Source organism: Oncorhynchus gorbuscha, linkage group LG20 (genome assembly GCF_021184085.1).
Source record: "Oncorhynchus gorbuscha isolate QuinsamMale2020 ecotype Even-year linkage group LG20, OgorEven_v1.0, whole genome shotgun sequence".
Lineage (NCBI taxonomy): Eukaryota > Metazoa > Chordata > Actinopteri > Salmoniformes > Salmonidae > Oncorhynchus > Oncorhynchus gorbuscha.
In genome coordinates, this window is record NC_060192.1 from 32,142,152 (window position 1) to 32,159,452 (window position 17,301).

At 45.9% G+C, this 17,301-nt stretch overlaps 1 protein-coding gene across 1 annotated transcript in view; it reads left to right on the forward strand.

Annotated features, from left to right (window-relative positions):
* The first annotated feature begins 3,394 nt into the window (after positions 1–3,394).
* Positions 3,395–17,301, forward strand: part of LOC124006932 (A disintegrin and metalloproteinase with thrombospondin motifs 2-like) — an 80,606-nt gene continuing 66,699 nt past the window's right edge. The window contains exons 1-3 of the mRNA XM_046317119.1: positions 3,395–3,551; positions 4,664–5,088; positions 16,533–16,701. Of these exons, the coding sequence (XP_046173075.1) occupies positions 3,467–3,551; positions 4,664–5,088; positions 16,533–16,701 (679 nt within the window). The 5' untranslated portion in view covers positions 3,395–3,466. The remainder of the gene's footprint in view (positions 3,552–4,663; positions 5,089–16,532; positions 16,702–17,301) is intronic.

A 17,301-nucleotide genomic window follows, 5' to 3' on the forward strand; every position in this document is an offset into this window, starting at 1 on the left:
AGGGGGACAGCTGGCATAATGGAGTTGGATGATTCTGGATATCTATGTGGTTCATTCTAGAACCAGCCATCTCCCTGCTCCATGGGCTTGGAGCCCCCCAGTCTAGGGCCATCAGCCTCCCTGCTACATGGGCTTGGAGCCCCCCAGTCTAGGGCATGCCTCCTCCCTGATCCATGTGCTTGGAGCCCCCCAGTCTAGGGCCATCAGCCTCCCTGCTACATGGGCTTGGAGCCCTCCAGTCTAGGGCCAGCCTCCTCCCTGATCCATGGGCTTGGAGCCCCCAGTCTAGGGCTAGCCTCCTCCCTGATCCATGGGCTTGGAGCCCCCCAGTCTAGGGCCAGCAGCCTCCCTGCTACATGGGCTTGGAGCCCCGCAGTTTAGGGCCAGCCTCCTCCCTGATCCATGGGCTTGGAGCCCCCAGTCTAGGGCCAGCCTCCTCCCTGATCCATGGGCTTGGAGCCCCCCAGTCTAGGGCCAGCCTCTTGAGCCCATGTCACTCCTCGAGAATAGTGACCTCCCTAGGGACACTGCTAAGCAGTCCTCTAGTCTGTAGCTCAGTTGGTAGAGCATGAAGCTTGTAACGCCAGGATGGTGAATTCCATTTCCCCCTAAAATGTAAGCATGCATGACTGTAAGTCACATTGGATGAAAGTCTAAAATGCATTTATTATTACTATTATTATTATTATTATTATTATTATTATTAGAAGTAGTAGTAGTAGTAGAAGTAGTAGCAGTAGTAGAAGTAGCAATAGCAGTAGTAGTAATAGCAGTAGTAGAAGTAGTATCAATAGCAGTAGTAGTAGTAGCAGTAGTAGAAGTAGTATCAATAGCAGTGGAAGTAGTAGTAGCAGTAGTAGTAGTAGAAGTAGTAGCAATAGCAGTAGTAGTAGTAGCTTTGGAAGTAGTAGTAGTAGCAGCAGAAGTAGCAATATTATTATTAGTAGTAGTAGTAACAGTAGAAGTAGTACTAGTAGTAGCAGTAGTGGATGTAGTAGCAGTATTATTAGTAGTAGTAGCAGTAGCAACAGTAGTAGCAGCAGTAGTAGTAGTAGCAGTAACAGCAGTAGCAGTAGTAGTAGCAGCAGTAGTAGTAGTAGCAGTAGTAGTAGTAGCAGTAGCAGCAGTAGCAGTAGCAGCAGTAGTAGTAGTAGTAGCAGCAGTAGTAGTAGTAGCAGTAGTAGTAGTAGCAGCAGTAGTAGTAGCAGCAGTAGTAGTAGTAGCAGTAGTAGTAACATTAGTAGTAGCAGTATTAGTAATAGTAGTAGTAGATGTAGCAGTAGTAGCTATAGCAGTGGAAGTGGTCCTCTAGTCTGTAGCTCTGATGGTAGAGCAAGGCGCTTGCAACGCCATGATAGTGGGTTGCATTTCCCCCTGAACATCCGTACTTTAATGTAGGCATGCATGCAATGTAAGTCACATTGGATAAAAGTATCTGTCTAAATTGCATTCATATTTATTATTATTATTATTATTAGTAGTAGTAGTGGCAGTAGAAGTAGCAGTAGTAGTAATAGCAGTATTAGTAATAGCAGTAGTAGTAGTAGTAGAAGAAGCAATAGTAGTAGTAGTAGTCATAGTAGTAGTAGTAATAGCGGTAGTAGTAGCAGTAGTAGTAATAGTATTAGTATTAGTAATAGCAGTAGTAGTAGTAGAAGAAGCAATAGTAGTAGTAGTAGTCATAGTAGTAGTAGTAATAGCGGTAGTAGTAGCAGTAGTAGTAATAGTATTAGTATTAGTATTAGTAATAGCAGTAGTAGCAGTAGTAGTAGTAGTAGCAGTATTGGTGGTAGTAGTAGTAGTATAGTAGTAGTAGCAGTATTGGTGGTAGTAGTAGTAGTAGCAGCAGTAGTATTACATTTACATTTACATTTAAGTCATTTAGCAGACGCTCTTATCCAGAGCGACTATTAATAGTAGTAGCAGTAGAAGTAGCAGTAGTAGCAGTAGTAGTAGTATAGTAGTAGTAGTAGTAGTAGCAGTAGTAGTAGCAGTAGTAGTAATAGTAGTAGTAGTGGTAACAGCAGTGAAAGTAATAGTAGTGGTAGTACCAGTAGTATTAATCATATCACTTGGGCTCCCGAGTGGTGCTGCTGTCTAAGGAACTGCATCTCAGTGCTAGAGGCGTCACTACAGAACCTGGTTCGATTCTGGGCTGTATCACAACCGGCCGTGATTGGGAGTTCCATAGGGTGCTGCACAATTGGCCCAGCGCCGTCCAGGTTAAGGCTTTGTCGGCGGAAGGCCAGTCATTGTAAATAAGAATAAGTTCTTATTTGACTTGTCTAATTAAATAAAGGTTAAATAAAATAAACAAAATTGTAGAAGCAGTAGTAGTACTAGCAGTAGTAGCCGTACCATTAGCTGTAGTAGTAGTATAAGTAGTAGTAGTTGTAGCAGTAACAGTACTACTTGTAGTAGCAGTAACAGTACTACTACTTGTAGTACTAGTAGCAGCAGTAGTAGCAGTAGCTGTAGTAGAAGCAGTAGTAGCAGTAGTAGCAGTAGTAGTAATATAAGTAATAGTAGTAATAGCAGTAGTAGTAATAGTAGCAGTAGTATCAGTACTAACAGTAGTAGTAGTAATCGTAGTAGCTGCAGTAGTAGTAGTACTAGTAGTACTAGTAGTAGTAGTAGTAGTCGTAGTAGTTATAGTAGTAATGGTAGTAGCAGTAACAGTGCTAGTAGAAGTAGTAGTAGCTGTAGTAATAATAGTAGCAGAAGCAGTAGCAGTAGTATTATTATTATTAGTAGTAGATGCAGTAGTAGCAGTATTAGTAGTAGTAGCAGTTATAGCAGTGGTATAAGTAGTAATAGTAGTAGTAGCAGTAGCCATAGTAGTAGCTGCAATAGTAGTAGTAGCAGTAGTAACAGTAGTAGTAGCAGTAGTAGTAATATCTGTAGTAGTGATAGTAGCAGTAGTAGTAATAGTAGCAGCAGTAGTAGTAGTAATAGTAGTAGCAGTAGTAGTATTAGTAGCAGTATTATTATTATTAGGTTATGCTCCACAGACCATGGAAATGTCATTGGGTGATGGGAAGTGCTGGTTCCCACACCGATATGTCTTATGCCCATTTGTAAAGTTTGTAATCGATTTAAAGTGGGCAAATATTTGAGCTATATCGTTATCAATGTTCCCTGTAAGTGAGAATGTGACATTTAATAGCAATTGAGAGAGTGGATGTTTTTCATCTGTCACTGTGAACACTATCAAAGATCGAGAGAGAGAGAGAGAGAGAGAGAGAGAGAGAGAGAGAGAGAGAGAGAGAGAGAGAGAGAGAGAGAGAGAGAGTAGGAGAGAGAGTAGGAGAGAGAGTAGGAGAGAGAGAGAGAGAGAGAGAGAGAGAGAGAGAGAGAGAGAGAGAGAGAGAGAGATCTGTTCGGGAGGGTTAGGGGCTGGTAGATCGTTTATCTAGAATCTCAAAGTCCGCCTCTATCCTGTGCGGTCTTTTTCTTCGGACCTGCAATGGATGTGACGACTGGATTTGCATTCTTTATCATTTTTCTGCAACTAATTCAAGCGAATGGACTTTATATATCCAATAGCATAGGTATGTGGGATTTGTGATATTATAGGCTACGTTTAATACAGTTGTGTAAAGCTTAACCTAGGCACCACGGTTGAGAATATGTTCTGATCACGATTCGACTCTTGATGCACGTCAATTTCACAGAGGTTATTTCGTAGCCCAGAAATGTTCAATAATATTTGACAGAAACATAAATATCCTGGAGTTGGGCTCTGTAGTTTGTTTATAAACAATGCAGTGTCTCAGTAAGGTTTCCCTTTCTTTTGCATGACACCAACTTTTTCCACATTTATTTTGCATCCAAACACAGTTTACGTGCGCTCAAATTCAGCATGTAAAGAACATTCTAATTGCAGATTCATCATGCACTATTGATAAGTCGTGAATTTGCTAATTTATAGTTGAAGTTTTTACAGCAGTTAGGCTATTAGTTTGCCTAACAACAACAACAACGACCTCTCCAAATAATAATTTACATTTTGACTTGTAAAATAAATGGTTGGAATTCAATTAAACTTGACACTTCAATTTAATTAATTTAAATACGATCTCGATTATTTCAAATTGACAGTTTTGAGCATCACACTGTCTTGACGCGTGCTTCCCTGCGTCACCTACTGGGTGGGTCACTGCTTCCAATCTAAACAGAAGTGAACAAAAGTGATGGACACAGTCGTGTGTAGTCTTGTTGTAAACATAGAATTATTTGAAATTCCTAAAGAATGATAGTCTGCCTACCTACCTACGGTGTAAAACGCATGCTCATCTGCGCGCGGGGATCGGGCGTGAACACTTTGGCAATTGGCACACCGAAGTTTAAAACGCTGTTTGATAGGCCTATTGTCCAGGTTTCTTGTTGCCTGTGGTTTATTTGACATGGTAGGGAATATACCAAAGTCAGTTGTGGCTGTAAAATGTCTGATCTATATTATTCACAGATTCACATGGTATGATGTCATGGTTATCAAGTGAGACCCAGCATATTTATTTATTTACCCCATGCTATTTAGATACCAACGCTGTACCTGCTTGAGTGTGTGTGTGCGTGCTTGTGTGACTATGTGCATCTGAGCTCCTATGCATGATTGTGTGTGTATTGATCAGTGTGTGACTGTCTCTCCCTTTGCACACAGAGTCTCTGCAGCATGTCCTGAGGGAATATGGGGTGGTGAGGCCTGTGAACACTGACGCAGAAGGCCGCTTCCTCTCAGGTGCTGTCTCCGCACCTCAGCTGGACAGCCAGCACCAGCAGGTCTACAGACGCTGGAGGAGGGAGGCTGCAGCCACCTCAGACCGCAACCATGGAGACCTGGAGGAAGGAGATGGCACCGCCAGGCACAGGGAGACACTCTTCTACAACGTCACTGTGTTTGGCCGGGAGCTTCACCTGCACCTGCGCCTCAACTCCAGGCTGGTGGCCCCCGGAGCTAAAGTGGAGTGGCATGAGGAGGGCAACCAGACCCGCTACGAGCCTCTACTGGAGAGCGACTGCTTTTATGTAGGAGAGGTCACCAACGTCAGGGACACATCCGTCGCTCTCAGCAACTGTGATGGCCTGGTAAGTGCTGCATTGTTGAGAAATGTATCCCTCATGTATAGTTATTAACCTGCTAGTACGCCTGTAGAACGTATTAGGTAGCTTCAGTTGATCGACAGAGGGGGAAATGCCAGAGTAATGCAGACGGTTAGACTGAGGTCATCCAAGAGGCAGGAGAGATTGAAAAGTTTGAACCACTGCCCTGGTAGATTGTTGTGGTTGTGTATCACTGCACAGAAGGACTGAGGATATTTTCCATGTAGGCAGATGTTTTTCATAAGGTCTGCATCAAAATATAGGATTGTAAACAAAACGAAAGCTGTAATCTTATAATGAAACAAACTTCTCCCTGCTTGGCATTGCTGGTTGGCCTCCACCAGGCAGGGTGGCAGTATTCAGTATGCAGGTCATTGCTGGTTGGCCTCCACCAGGCAGGGTGGCAGTATTCAGTATGCAGGTCATTGCTGATTGGCCTCCACCAGGCAGTGTGGCAGTATTCAGTATGCAGGTCATTGCTGGTTGGCCTCCACCAGGCACCAGGCATTGGGTGGCCTCCACCAGGCAGGGTATTCAGTATGCAGGTCATTGCTGATTGGCCTCCAGTGTGGCAGTATTCAGGCAGTGTGGCAGTATTCAGTATGCAGGTCATTGCTGATTGGCCTCCACCAGGCAGGGTGGCAGTATTCAGTATGCAGGTCATTGCTGATTGGCCACCACTCGGCAGTGTGGCAGTATTCAGTATGCAGGTCATTGCTGATTGGCCTCCCCCAGGCAGGGTGGCAGTATTCAGTATGCAGGTCATTGCTGATTGGCCACCACTCGGCAGTGTGGCAGTATTCAGTATGCAGGTCTCTGTGCTGTTGGAGGTGGGAGGCCCAGGGGAGGTTTTGGTGCCTGGAGGCTAACACTTCATATCTCAAACAGCTGCTTCATCCCCTCTCCCTCCCACCCTGCAGGAAATAAACCACGTCTCCGTATTAATGATCACATGAAATAGTTTAGCCGAAATCCCCTCTGTTTAATTAAATATACTCCTTAGAGACACACACACTAATACTCTCTCAAGGTAGGTTTCAGACAAGTCTGCGTTTAGAATTAGCGATAAACAATTTGTTTAAAAAAGACACCACTATGATTTTCTCGATTTACACCATGTTGTTTCCCCATGTCCCCTGGACAAATCACTCCGCAGTGCTAGGATCAGAACTGTCCAATAAACAGGTCCAGATTGCAGTGTCAGAAAACAACCATCAAGGGAAAGACTGGTCTTCAAACATGGACAGTGTCATTGGCGAGTGTCTGTCCATGAGTGACTTCAATTACTAACTTCAGTTGATCGACAGAGGGGGAAATGCCAGAGTAATGCAGATGGTTAGACTGAGGTCATCCAAGAGGCAGGAGAGATTGAAAAGTGGAACCACTGCCCTGGTAGATTGTTGTGGTTGTGTATCACTGCACAGAAGGACTGAGGATATTTTCCATGTAGGCAGATGTTTTTCATAAGGTCTGCATCAAAATATAGGATTGTAAACAAAACGAAAGCTGTAATCTCATAATGAAACAAACTTCTCCCTGCTTGGCATTGCTGGTTGGCCTCCACCAGGCAGGGTGGCAGTATGCAGGTCATTGCTGGTTGGCCTCCACCAGTATATTCAGTATGCAGGTCATTGCTGGTTGGCCTCCACCAGGCAGGGTGGCAGTATTCAGTATGCAGGTCATTGCTGATTGGCCTCCACCAGGCAGGGTGGCAGTATTCAGTATGCAGGTCATTGCTGATTGGCCTCCACCAGGCAGGGTGGCAGTATTCAGTATGCAGGTCATTGCTGGTTGGCCTCCACCAGGCAGGGTGGCAGTATTCAGTATGCAGGTCATTGCTGATTGGCCTCCACCAGGCAGGGTGGCAGTATTCAGTATGCAGGTCATTGCTGGTTGGCCTCCACCAGGCAGGGTGGCAGTATTCAGTATGCAGTATGCAGGTCATTGCTGATTGGCCTCCACCAGGCAGGGTGGCAGTATTCAGTATGCAGGTCATTGCTGATTGGCCTCCACCAGGCAGGGTGGCAGTATTCAGTATGCAGGTCATTGCTGATTGGCCTCCACCAGGCAGTATTCAGTATGCAGGTCATTGCTGATTGGCCTCCACCAGGCAGTGTGGCAGTATTCAGTATGCAGGTCATTGCTGATTGGCTTCCACCAGGCAGGGTGGCAGTATTCAGTATGCAGGTCATTGCTGATTGGCCTCCACCAGGCAGGGTGGCAGTATTCAGTATGCAGGTCATTGCTGATTGGCCTCCCCCAGGCAGGGTGGCAGTATTCAGTATGCAGATCATTGCTGATTGACCTCCACCAGGCAGGGTGGCAGTATTCAGTATGCAGGTCATTGCTGGTTGGCCTCCCCCAGGCAGTGTGGCAGTATTCAGTATGCAGGTCATTGCTGATTGGCCTCCACCAGGCAGGATTGCAGTATTTAGTATGCAGGTCATTGCTGATTGGCCTCCACCAGGCAGGATTGCAGTATTCAGTATGCAGGTCATTGCTGATTGGCCTCCACCTGGCAGTGTGGCAGTGTTCAGTATGCAGGTCATTGCTGATTGGCCTCCACTAGGCAGTGTGGTAGTATTCAGTATGCAGATAGATCATTGCTGATTGGCCTCCACCTGGCAGTGTGGCAGTATTCAGTATGCAGGTCATTGCTGATTGGCCTCCACTAGGCAGTGTGGCAGTATTCAGAATGCGGGTCATTGCTGGTCGGCCACAGGTCATTGGTACTGCAGGCCAGGCATGAGTACCACCATTAGCAGACTGCAGCAGACCAGCAGCAAAGTGGAGCTTGTGTACATAAAGTGTCTCAGAGAAGGAAAGAGTGCTGATCTAAGATCAGGTCCCTCCGTGTATTCATTATGATCTAAAATATAAAACTGATCCAAGATCAGTACTCATACTCCAAGATTCTTTATGAATACGGGTCCAGAGTAGGCTGCTGCACTGAGAAGGGCAGGGGCATGATGCTGGTCCTGGACCCCTGCTGAGAGACAAGTGAGTAAGGAATGCCCTACAAGCAGAGGCACAAGCTGTTGCCATTGCCACTGTATCTGTAGGAGGAAGTGACATCCACCAAATGATTCTCAGAAAAAAATTGATGTGTTGGTATGGCCTCTTAGGTTAGATTTAGTGTGAGTACCAGTCTCTTTAGCTAACATTACACTCGCCACTCCTTGTCATTGCCAAAAAATACTGGTCTTTCGGGAATGTCAATGTTCAATATGTGCTGAATTTACAGCGGAGTTGCTCATTGGTTGTTGGAAAAAACATGATTATTTTCCATGACATTATGTGGAGCTTCGAAATTAGAATTTATAACAAAGTAAGTTGTATTTTGATGCTTAAAATCAAAACGTAGACATTTTGTGGTTGAAATTGCTGTATGTATTTAGTTTGAGAATTTAGATGTGAGCATCTGAACAAACAAAAAACTGTTGCTTAGCAACCGAATACCAACGTGTTCTGTGGAGAAAAAAAGATAAGAGTTCCAAAATGTGCATACATTTTTTGTTGTGATTGGAAGATAGTTGTGAGGGTGATCGAATCATGATCAAATCCTCTTTTTTCCTCGAGCTCATAAATGATAGAACGTTAATATTTGAAGATGGCAGAAAGGCCAGTCTCCTTGGCACATGACATGGAGTGGATTAGCTAAAGAGACTGGTACCCAGGCTAAATTAGATTGGGTGGCCTGAGCAAATCTGCTGTGGCCTATGCTACAGACAGTTGTCATGGAAACCATCCTCTTATGCAATTTGTCCTGAGGGGTCAGCCTGTCAGTTTAAAGTCTCTGTGTGTGTGTGTGTGTGATATCTATCTATTTTTTCTCTCATCCCTTCTCTGTGTGATCTGTCCCATTTGACCTTGTTCCAGAGATGCATTGCGTTGCTGAATTATAATTAAATATAACTTACATATCACTTTCTCTGTGTTATAATATCAGAGCAGTCAATCTTCTACTACAAGGGTTCTTAAACGTCTACAGCTCGAGACCCGAATGAGAAATTGACCGTTCCACCATGACCCAAATCGTCCTCCAATGACACAAATTAAGAATAAATAGTGTGTGATTATAGGTGTATTGTCATAACTCACAACCCACCTCTTGCATGCCCAGGACCCACTTTGGGTACAAATCCATAGTTTAAGAAAGCCTTCTGTACTACAAACAGTAAGAACAGCTGGTAGTCTTATCCAACTTTCAATCAAGCCACCAAAGACACCATAATCCCATACAGACCACACGCTTCCCAAAAGTTCAGGAAATGAAGCAATTTTACGTTGTGATGGTTTCTGTGTTGGTTGGAAATCCTTCGGCCTTTGCACGACATAGCAGCCTATGTCAGCTGTGTTTAACCTAGTGACAAAGATGCAACCTTTCTCAAGTTTCTGTCGTCCCAGGGGTCTTTTCTCAACATAAGCGGTAGATGTCACTTATTTAGTTGGGTTAACTTTGTGCTATAATCAAGTTGTATGAATTTTGTTCATGTTGCTCCTCTGGCACGGATGTGGCTGGGGTGTTTGGAGCTGTGTCCGTACTTACACAACCTCCGAGCCTTCTCAAATCAATGTTGAGCCAAATGCACCAAATTGGACCAGGGCTAACTGTTTCAGCCATCTGTCGCACCTCTCCCTGGTTTGGGCCAATAGGAGTCACTCTCTTTGTGGTGTTGAGCGGGCCATGGAGAGAGGTGAAAGAGGAACACTTTTCGGGTAGGGCCATTCCAGAATCCCCTGGCTCTCTATGGAGTAGCTGTGGCCTTGTGATTATTCCATTGGAAGGACAGAGTGGGGAGCCCACTGTGACTACACTGGCACACTTTCTTTCCTCTCACCAGGAGTTTAGATTTGTTTCTGTTTGAGTGTGGATGGAAACCTCAGTCCTAATTGTAGGATACAAGATAGCATTCTTCTGGTGTTATTTTATTCCCTCTCTCCATCGCTCATCCATCTGGCTGTAGGCCCAGTCCAGCAGGCTGTAGGCCCAGTCCAGCAGGCTGTAGGCCTAGTCCAGCAAGCTGTAGGCCCAGTCCAGCAGGCTGTAGGCCCAGTCCAGCAGGCTGTAGCCCCAGTCCAGCAGGCTGTAGGCCCAGTCCAGCAGGCTGTAGGCCCAGTCCAGCAGGCTGTAGGCCCAGTACATCCAGCAGGCTGTAGGCCCAGTACATCCAGCAGGCTGTAGGCCCAGTCCAGCAGGCTGTAGGCCCAGTCCAGCAGGCTGTAGGCCCAGTCCAGCAGGCTGTAGGCCCAGTCCAGCAGGCTGTAGCCCCAGTCCAGCATCCTGTAGGCCCAGTACATCCAGCAGGCTGTAGGCCCAGTCCATCTGGCTGTAGGCCCAGTCCAGCAGGCTGTAGGCCCAGTCCAGCAGGCTGTAGCCCCAGTCCAGCATCCTGTAGGCCCAGTACATCCAGCAGGCTGTAGGCCCAGTCCATCTGGCTGTAGGCCCAGTCCAGCAGGCTGTAGGCCCAGTCCAGCAGGCTGTAGACCCAGTCCATCTGGCTGTAGGCCCAGTCCAGCAGGCTGTAGACCCAGTCCATCTGGCTATAGGCCCAGTCCATCTATTTGTAGGCCCAGTCCAGCAGGCTATAGACCCAATCCAGCAGGCTGTAGGCCTAGTCCAGCAGGCTGTAGGCCCAGACCATCTGGCTGTATGCCCAGACCAGCAGGCTATAGGCCCAGACCAGCAGACTGTAGGCCCAGTCCAGCAGGCTATAGGCCCAGTCCAGCAGGCTGTAGACCCAGTCCAGCAGGCTATAGGCCCAGTCCAGCAGGCTGTAGACTCAGTCCAGCAGGCTATAGACCCAGTCCAGCAGGCCGTAGACTCAGTCCAGCAGGCTATAGACCCAGTCCAGCAGGCTGTAGACTCAGTCCAGCAGGCTATAGACCCAGTCCAGCAGGCTATAGACGCAGTCCAGCAGGCTGTAGACTCAGTCCAGCAGGCTGTAGACCCAGTCCAGCAGGCTGTAGACCCAGTACAGCAGGCTATAGACCCAGTCCAGCAGGCTGTAGACTCAGTCCAGCAGGCTATAGACCCAGTCCAGCAGGCTATAGGCCCAGTCCAGCAGGCTGTAGACTCAGTCCAGCAGGCTATAGACCCAGTTCAGCAGGCTGTAGACCCAGTCCAGCAGGATATATACCCAGTCCAGCAGGCTATAGACCCTGTCCAGCAGGCTGTAGACCCAGTCCAGCAGGCTATAGACCCTGTCCAGCAGGCTGTAGACCCAGTCCAGCAGGCTATAGACCCAGTCCAGCAGGCTGTAGACTCAGTCCAGCAGGCTATAGGCCCAGTCCAGCAGGCTGTAGACTCAGTCCAGCAGGCTATAGACCCAGTCCAGCAGGCCGTAGACTCAGTCCAGCAGGCTATAGACCCTGTCCAGCAGGCTGTAGACCCAGTCCAGCAGGCTATAGACCCAGTCCAGCAGGCTGTAGTCTCAGTCCAGCAGGCTATAGGCCCAGTCCAGCAGGCTGTAGACTCAGTCCAGCAGGCTATAGACCCAGTCCAGCAGGCCGTAGACTCAGTCCAGCAGGCTATAGACCCAGTCCAGCAGGCTGTAGACTCAGTCCAGCAGGCTATAGACCCAGTCCAGCAGGCTATAGACGCAGTCCAGCAGGCTGTAGACTCAGTCCAGCAGGCTGTAGACCCAGTCCAGCAGGCTGTAGACCCAGTACAGCAGGCTGTAGACCCAGTCCAGCAGGCTGTAGGCCCAGTCCAGCAGGCTATAGGCCCAGTCCAGCAGGCTGTAGGCCCAGTCCAGCAGGCTGTAGGCCCAGTCCAGCAGGCTGTAGGCCCAGACCAGCAGGCTGTAGGCCCAGACCAGCAGGCTGTAGGCCCAGTCCAGCAGGCTGTAGGCCCAGACCATCTGGCTGTATGCCCGGACCAGCAGGCTGTAGGCCCAGTCCAGCAGGCTATAGGCCCAGTCCACCTGGCTGTAGGCCTTGTCTAGTAGGCTGCATGTTACATTACTCTTTCAAAGGGACATATTGACATGCTTGTCAGGATTTATAGTTGAGAGAACAGGCCCAACTGGAGTGAAAAGAGCATCTTTGACCTGGAAGACACAAGGCCTCTGCGGTTGCGGTAGAGAACAGGTATCTATACACCTGAATACAGCTGACCTCCTTAGAGAACACTCATCACAAACATGGAAGCCAATAAATATCTTGTAATGTGTGTTGTTTGTTTGGTCCTGTGTCAGCTTTCTTTCGGTGCCACGAGACTCAGTCTGGAAGAATTTGTTTGGAAGAATTCCATGACTGACACCATAGCATTTAAAGTTGGTGATGTATTTCATGGTGTGTAGGAGGAGTGTGACCCGTATAGAAAGACGTTTCAAAGGAAAAGAGTCTCAGAGCGCACATGGACAAAGGGTTGTTTGTGACTCTACCCAAAATGCAATGTGAAAGTGATGAGTGGGAATAAAGAGGAGGAGATTTGGTCTCCATGGTTTCCGTCTGGACCCGTCTGTAGTTACAGTAGGAGATGTGATGTCAGCCACCTGGCTCGTCCAATCCCTGCAGGAGTTGCATTCTCCAAAATGAAAACAGCAGTGTGCCGTGGATGTTAACCAAGAGAATTCATAAGGCAGTCAAGACATGTGAGATCTGACCTGACCATTTTAACGTGTGTGTGTGTGTGTGTGTGTGCGTGTGTGTGTGTGTGTGTGCATGTGTGTGTGTGTGTGAGAGTTTGAGAGAGAGGGAGACAGATTGTGTGCGTTAGACCAGACTAGAGCACATTTCGCTTTATATAGTTATTGTTTTATTGGGCGTTTATCTTCTTGTGTTGATATTAATATTGATGTGGTTGTGTTGATTCCTGACACCTGTTAGAGGAGTTCTGCTGCTGTGAGTTTGAATGACAGCTTGTAATGAACAGTGAAGGGAGGCAGCCCAAAAGGGGTTTCAGTTTCTACTCTCTCTGATGTCCTACATTCCTGTTGCCAGTGGTTAACAGAGAAATCAAGGAGATAACTGGAATGAACATCAACAATCCAACTCAAATCAAAAGTAGCTTTGGCCTGTACATCATAGCACCTTTGATTCTTGCCAGGCTTGAAAATGAACATGGTTGATGATATTTTATTTATTTGAAACTGACGATTTTGACTTGTTTATGTTAATTCAGGACTTTATACTGTATCCAACTCAGGATCAAAATCAAGTTTGCTCCAGGACTCATTAATCCTTGAATCCCAAAGATTTGGTGGCACAATCTGAGTGTCTATTTCACTTGCCACAATAACAACTGGCACAATTCACTTCCAAAGTTCAACAAAATATCTCATCTCAGATTTGATTGAATGTAATCTATTGATAATGTGTTAGATTATGTTGAAAAGGCTGACAATTAACATAGTATCATGAGTGGAGAGCTGATTCAATTAAAGGTTGAGAGGAAGCTTGAGGAAGTTTAGAAATCCTTCTTTTGGGCAGTGTGAGTGAGGGTCATGTAAACCAATGACCTGTTCAATGAGAAACTAACACGGACTTTTTACAATGGAAAATATTGCCAAGGAACATAAGGTCAGGCTTTTGGAAATATGGAAATATGTCTCTTAATCAAGTTTTATGGATATGGCCCCATATAGTCTTCTTAAACTTTCCTTTCTAACACATAGATTGTGAAGACGCTGTCATTAGGAAACAACTTATTCGTTTTATTTCCAGTTTAAACACTGTATTTTCTCTTTTCCATGGCCCTTCCACTGAAATATAAATCCAGTAGTGAAAATTGAGAGTTTATTATAACTTTTAGTTACCCAGGGTTAGGTTTTACAATGGCTCTTTCATTCATATCAACTTGAAAAGATTACTATTGTCAACCCTTTCAAAGCTGTCATTACCTCAAAGAGGTGTACTTAGCTGCAGCATACGTTATCTGTCATTTCACACAGAGCTGTCCATTGTGAGAGCTAAGGTAGTGCTCACGTGATTCCACCCCTAGACAGACAGACAGACAGACAGACAGACAGACAGACAGACAGACAGACAGACAGACAGACAGACAGACAGACAGACAGACAGACAGACAGACAGACAGACAGACAGACAGACAGACAGACAGACAGACAGACAGACAGACAGACAGACGGTACCAAGGCAAACACGTCATGCAGGCTTTGTGCTCCTCCTCCTCCCTACAGACAACTACCTCTGGATTAATGTATTTTCCTGCCCCCTCGCACACATACGCCACACACACATACACTGAAAAGTTAGGGTATGAACAGCAGGTCTCCCGGGCGACCAGTCTCTTAACGAGGCAGCAGGCTGACCGTCTTGGCCAGATCCAACGATCCAAAGGCAGCACAGCACTGCTCTCTCCATCTGAACCCCCCCTCCGCCTCAGGCAGGCCTGACTCTGAGCTGGAAACCGGGATGGAGCTGCTCAGGCCCTCTCTCTCAGGCTCTGCTCTCCTATTTCACTCTTGGCAGTCCAGGCAGGCGCTGGAGCCTCTCAGGCTTATGGAAAAGTCTCATTGATACAGTGGAGCTGGATCACATCTTCCAAAAGATTCTGCAATTCAGCATGGTTTATGCTAACTTTTCCTTCAATTCTCCTGTCAACGTTTACAATTTCTATGCCGTTTTACAGCTAAAGTTCTACAGAGTGGTGTGGGTATAATACCTGATTAGTGGACCACTGATCCAACTGTGTGGGCACTGTAGACTTTTTCTGACAGTAAAGCTGGTAGCGAGAGCTAGTCATTTATTTGTGATTGTTAAGTGAAGTTGATCCCTCAAATGTTAGTTTACGATTTTCAATTGGCAAGAGAGGATTTGACATCTGGGAAAGTTATTTGTTGTTGAAAACAGAGTTTTATTTCAGATTATGGGTTTGGATGTCTATCACAGTGTAGCCAAATGGAAAAAATTTGTATGCAAAAACCCCAGTCTTGCACCATTGTTTAATATAAAATGACTTGACTTAGTTTATTTGTTTTTCAAAGTTGCTGCAGTAAAATATAGCCTTCCCTGTCACAAGGGAGAATGGAAATTCTTGCTTTCATGACTGAGGTATGTGCTTCATTCCTGCAGCCCAGAGTAGAATCTTTCCTTTATTCCCGAGCATGACTTTAATAAGCTGTTAGAGTTCTAGGGTTCCTGAGATGAGGTGACTGAGCAACTGATTTTCTGAGTGGAAGATGTGTACTTAGCCATGCTGCGTGGTAAGGTAGGTTAAAAGTTTGACTTCACAGTGGCTCAGAGAGCTGGCTAACCGAGGTGCATCTGATGGTGTCGATTTATGCAGAGTCCAGATCTTTCCTTGGTAATTAAACCTCGGGAGGATGTCACAGCTCCTTGTGTAATATTTCTCAGGAGGCCGTGATAAATGGCAGTCTCAGCAGCCCCTCTCTAGCTCTGTGGTCGGGGTCAGAGAGAGAAGCAGTATTGAGCTGACCCTAAACAGGCGTGTCTGTTTCAGTCACAGTGTGTTTTAAAGTTTACATTCACATCCCTCCTCTTCCCCGTTTCCCATTTTCCACGACAGACACAGGATAGGGGACCACCTGGTTTGGGCTGTCACGCCACATGTTGTCTGTCTGGAATGGAAGTAATAGTACCTCTGTTTTGGCTGATCTAAATAGTTGATCAGATGGTTGATATATATTGGCCCCATATTGATCAACTCATGTCTCTTTGCAGTCTCATTTCTCTTTGCAGTCTCATGTCTCTTTGCAGTCTCATGTCTCTTTGCAGTCTCATGTCTCTTTGCAGTCTCATGTCTCTTTGCAGTCTCATGCTTTGCAGTCTCATGTCTCTTTGCAGTCTCATGTCTCTTTGCAGTCTCATGTCTCTCAGTCTCATGTCTCTTTGCAGTCTCATGTCTCTTTGCAGTCTCATGTCTCTTTGCAGTCTCATGTCTCTTTGCAGTCTCATGTCTCTTTGCAGTCTCATGTCTCTTTGCAGTCTCATGTCTCTTTGCAGTCTCATGTCTCTTTGCAGTCTCATGTCTCTTTGCAGTCTCATGTCTCTTTGCAGTCTCATGTCTCTTTGCAGTCTCATGTCTCTTCGCGGTCTCATGTCTCTTTGCGGTCTCATGTCTCTTTGCAGTCTCATGTCTCTTTCAGTCTCATGTCTCTTTGCAGTCTCATGTCTCTTTGCAGTCTCATGTCTCTTTGCGGTCTCATGTCTCTTTGCAGTCTCATGTCTCTTTGCAGTCTCATGTCTCTTTGCAGTCTCATGTCTCTTTGCAGTCTCATGTCTCTTTGCGGTCTCATGTCTCTTTCAGTCTCATGTCTCTTTGCAGTCTCATGTCTCTTTGCAGTCTCATGTCTCTTTGCAGTCTCATGTCATTTGTATTTTTGTCAATGTCGTCCTCTCTTCTGGCCAAGCTTTAAAGTGGTGGATATATTGATTGTTATGCATTTCCCTTCTCAATTAAGTTATTCTCAAAGTGTTATTTAAAGTCTCATCTTTCTCAGGCAGGAATGATCCGCATGGGGCGGGAGGAGTTCTTCATCGAACCCCTGGAGCACCGAGGGGGTGGGGCGGGGGAGGAGGAAGGAGGAGATGGACGACATCACATCGTTTATCGCTCCTCTGCCATTAAGAGACCCCATGTCAATCAAACAGCGGACTCTTACCCCCAAGGTAAAAGGAACTTCAGTTACACCTCTACAGAACCTGCATGCCTTTTCTGACTGTCAGGAGACATGATGACATTCCTTCATAGGTCGTCATCATCTGTAACTTTAGAGTGCGGAATGCTGCTAAGCCTTATGTGGGTTTCTTCTAGACATTCCATTTGTGGCCCTGTTGAAATATCTGTTGAACTGGCAGTGAACTCTGCTTTATTGTACAGAGAGAAAACAAACGTATCCCTCTCCAAGCCCTTCTAGTTCTCCTTGTCTAGCCTGATGAACAAAATTAAAGCTATCCAGAGAAAGCATCTAATTTAACATTCAGTTTTTTTCTGATTTTAAGTATTGCCTGATTCTATAATGTAATCTTTAGTTCATTCTATACATAACCTGTCATGACATGTGATACACTCGTAAATACACTCTCTGGCATGTCTCTACAGTGCAAATCAGACTGGAGGATAGTTTGACACCCTTGTAGGACAAAGCAAAGGCTGCCAAACTCAAATTAATCAAATGTTCAACTTTTTCTTTCTCAAATGGATATCTACAGTATGCAGTCATTTGACTTATAATAAAGGATTCTCACTGGTGGGAAAGTACACTATGG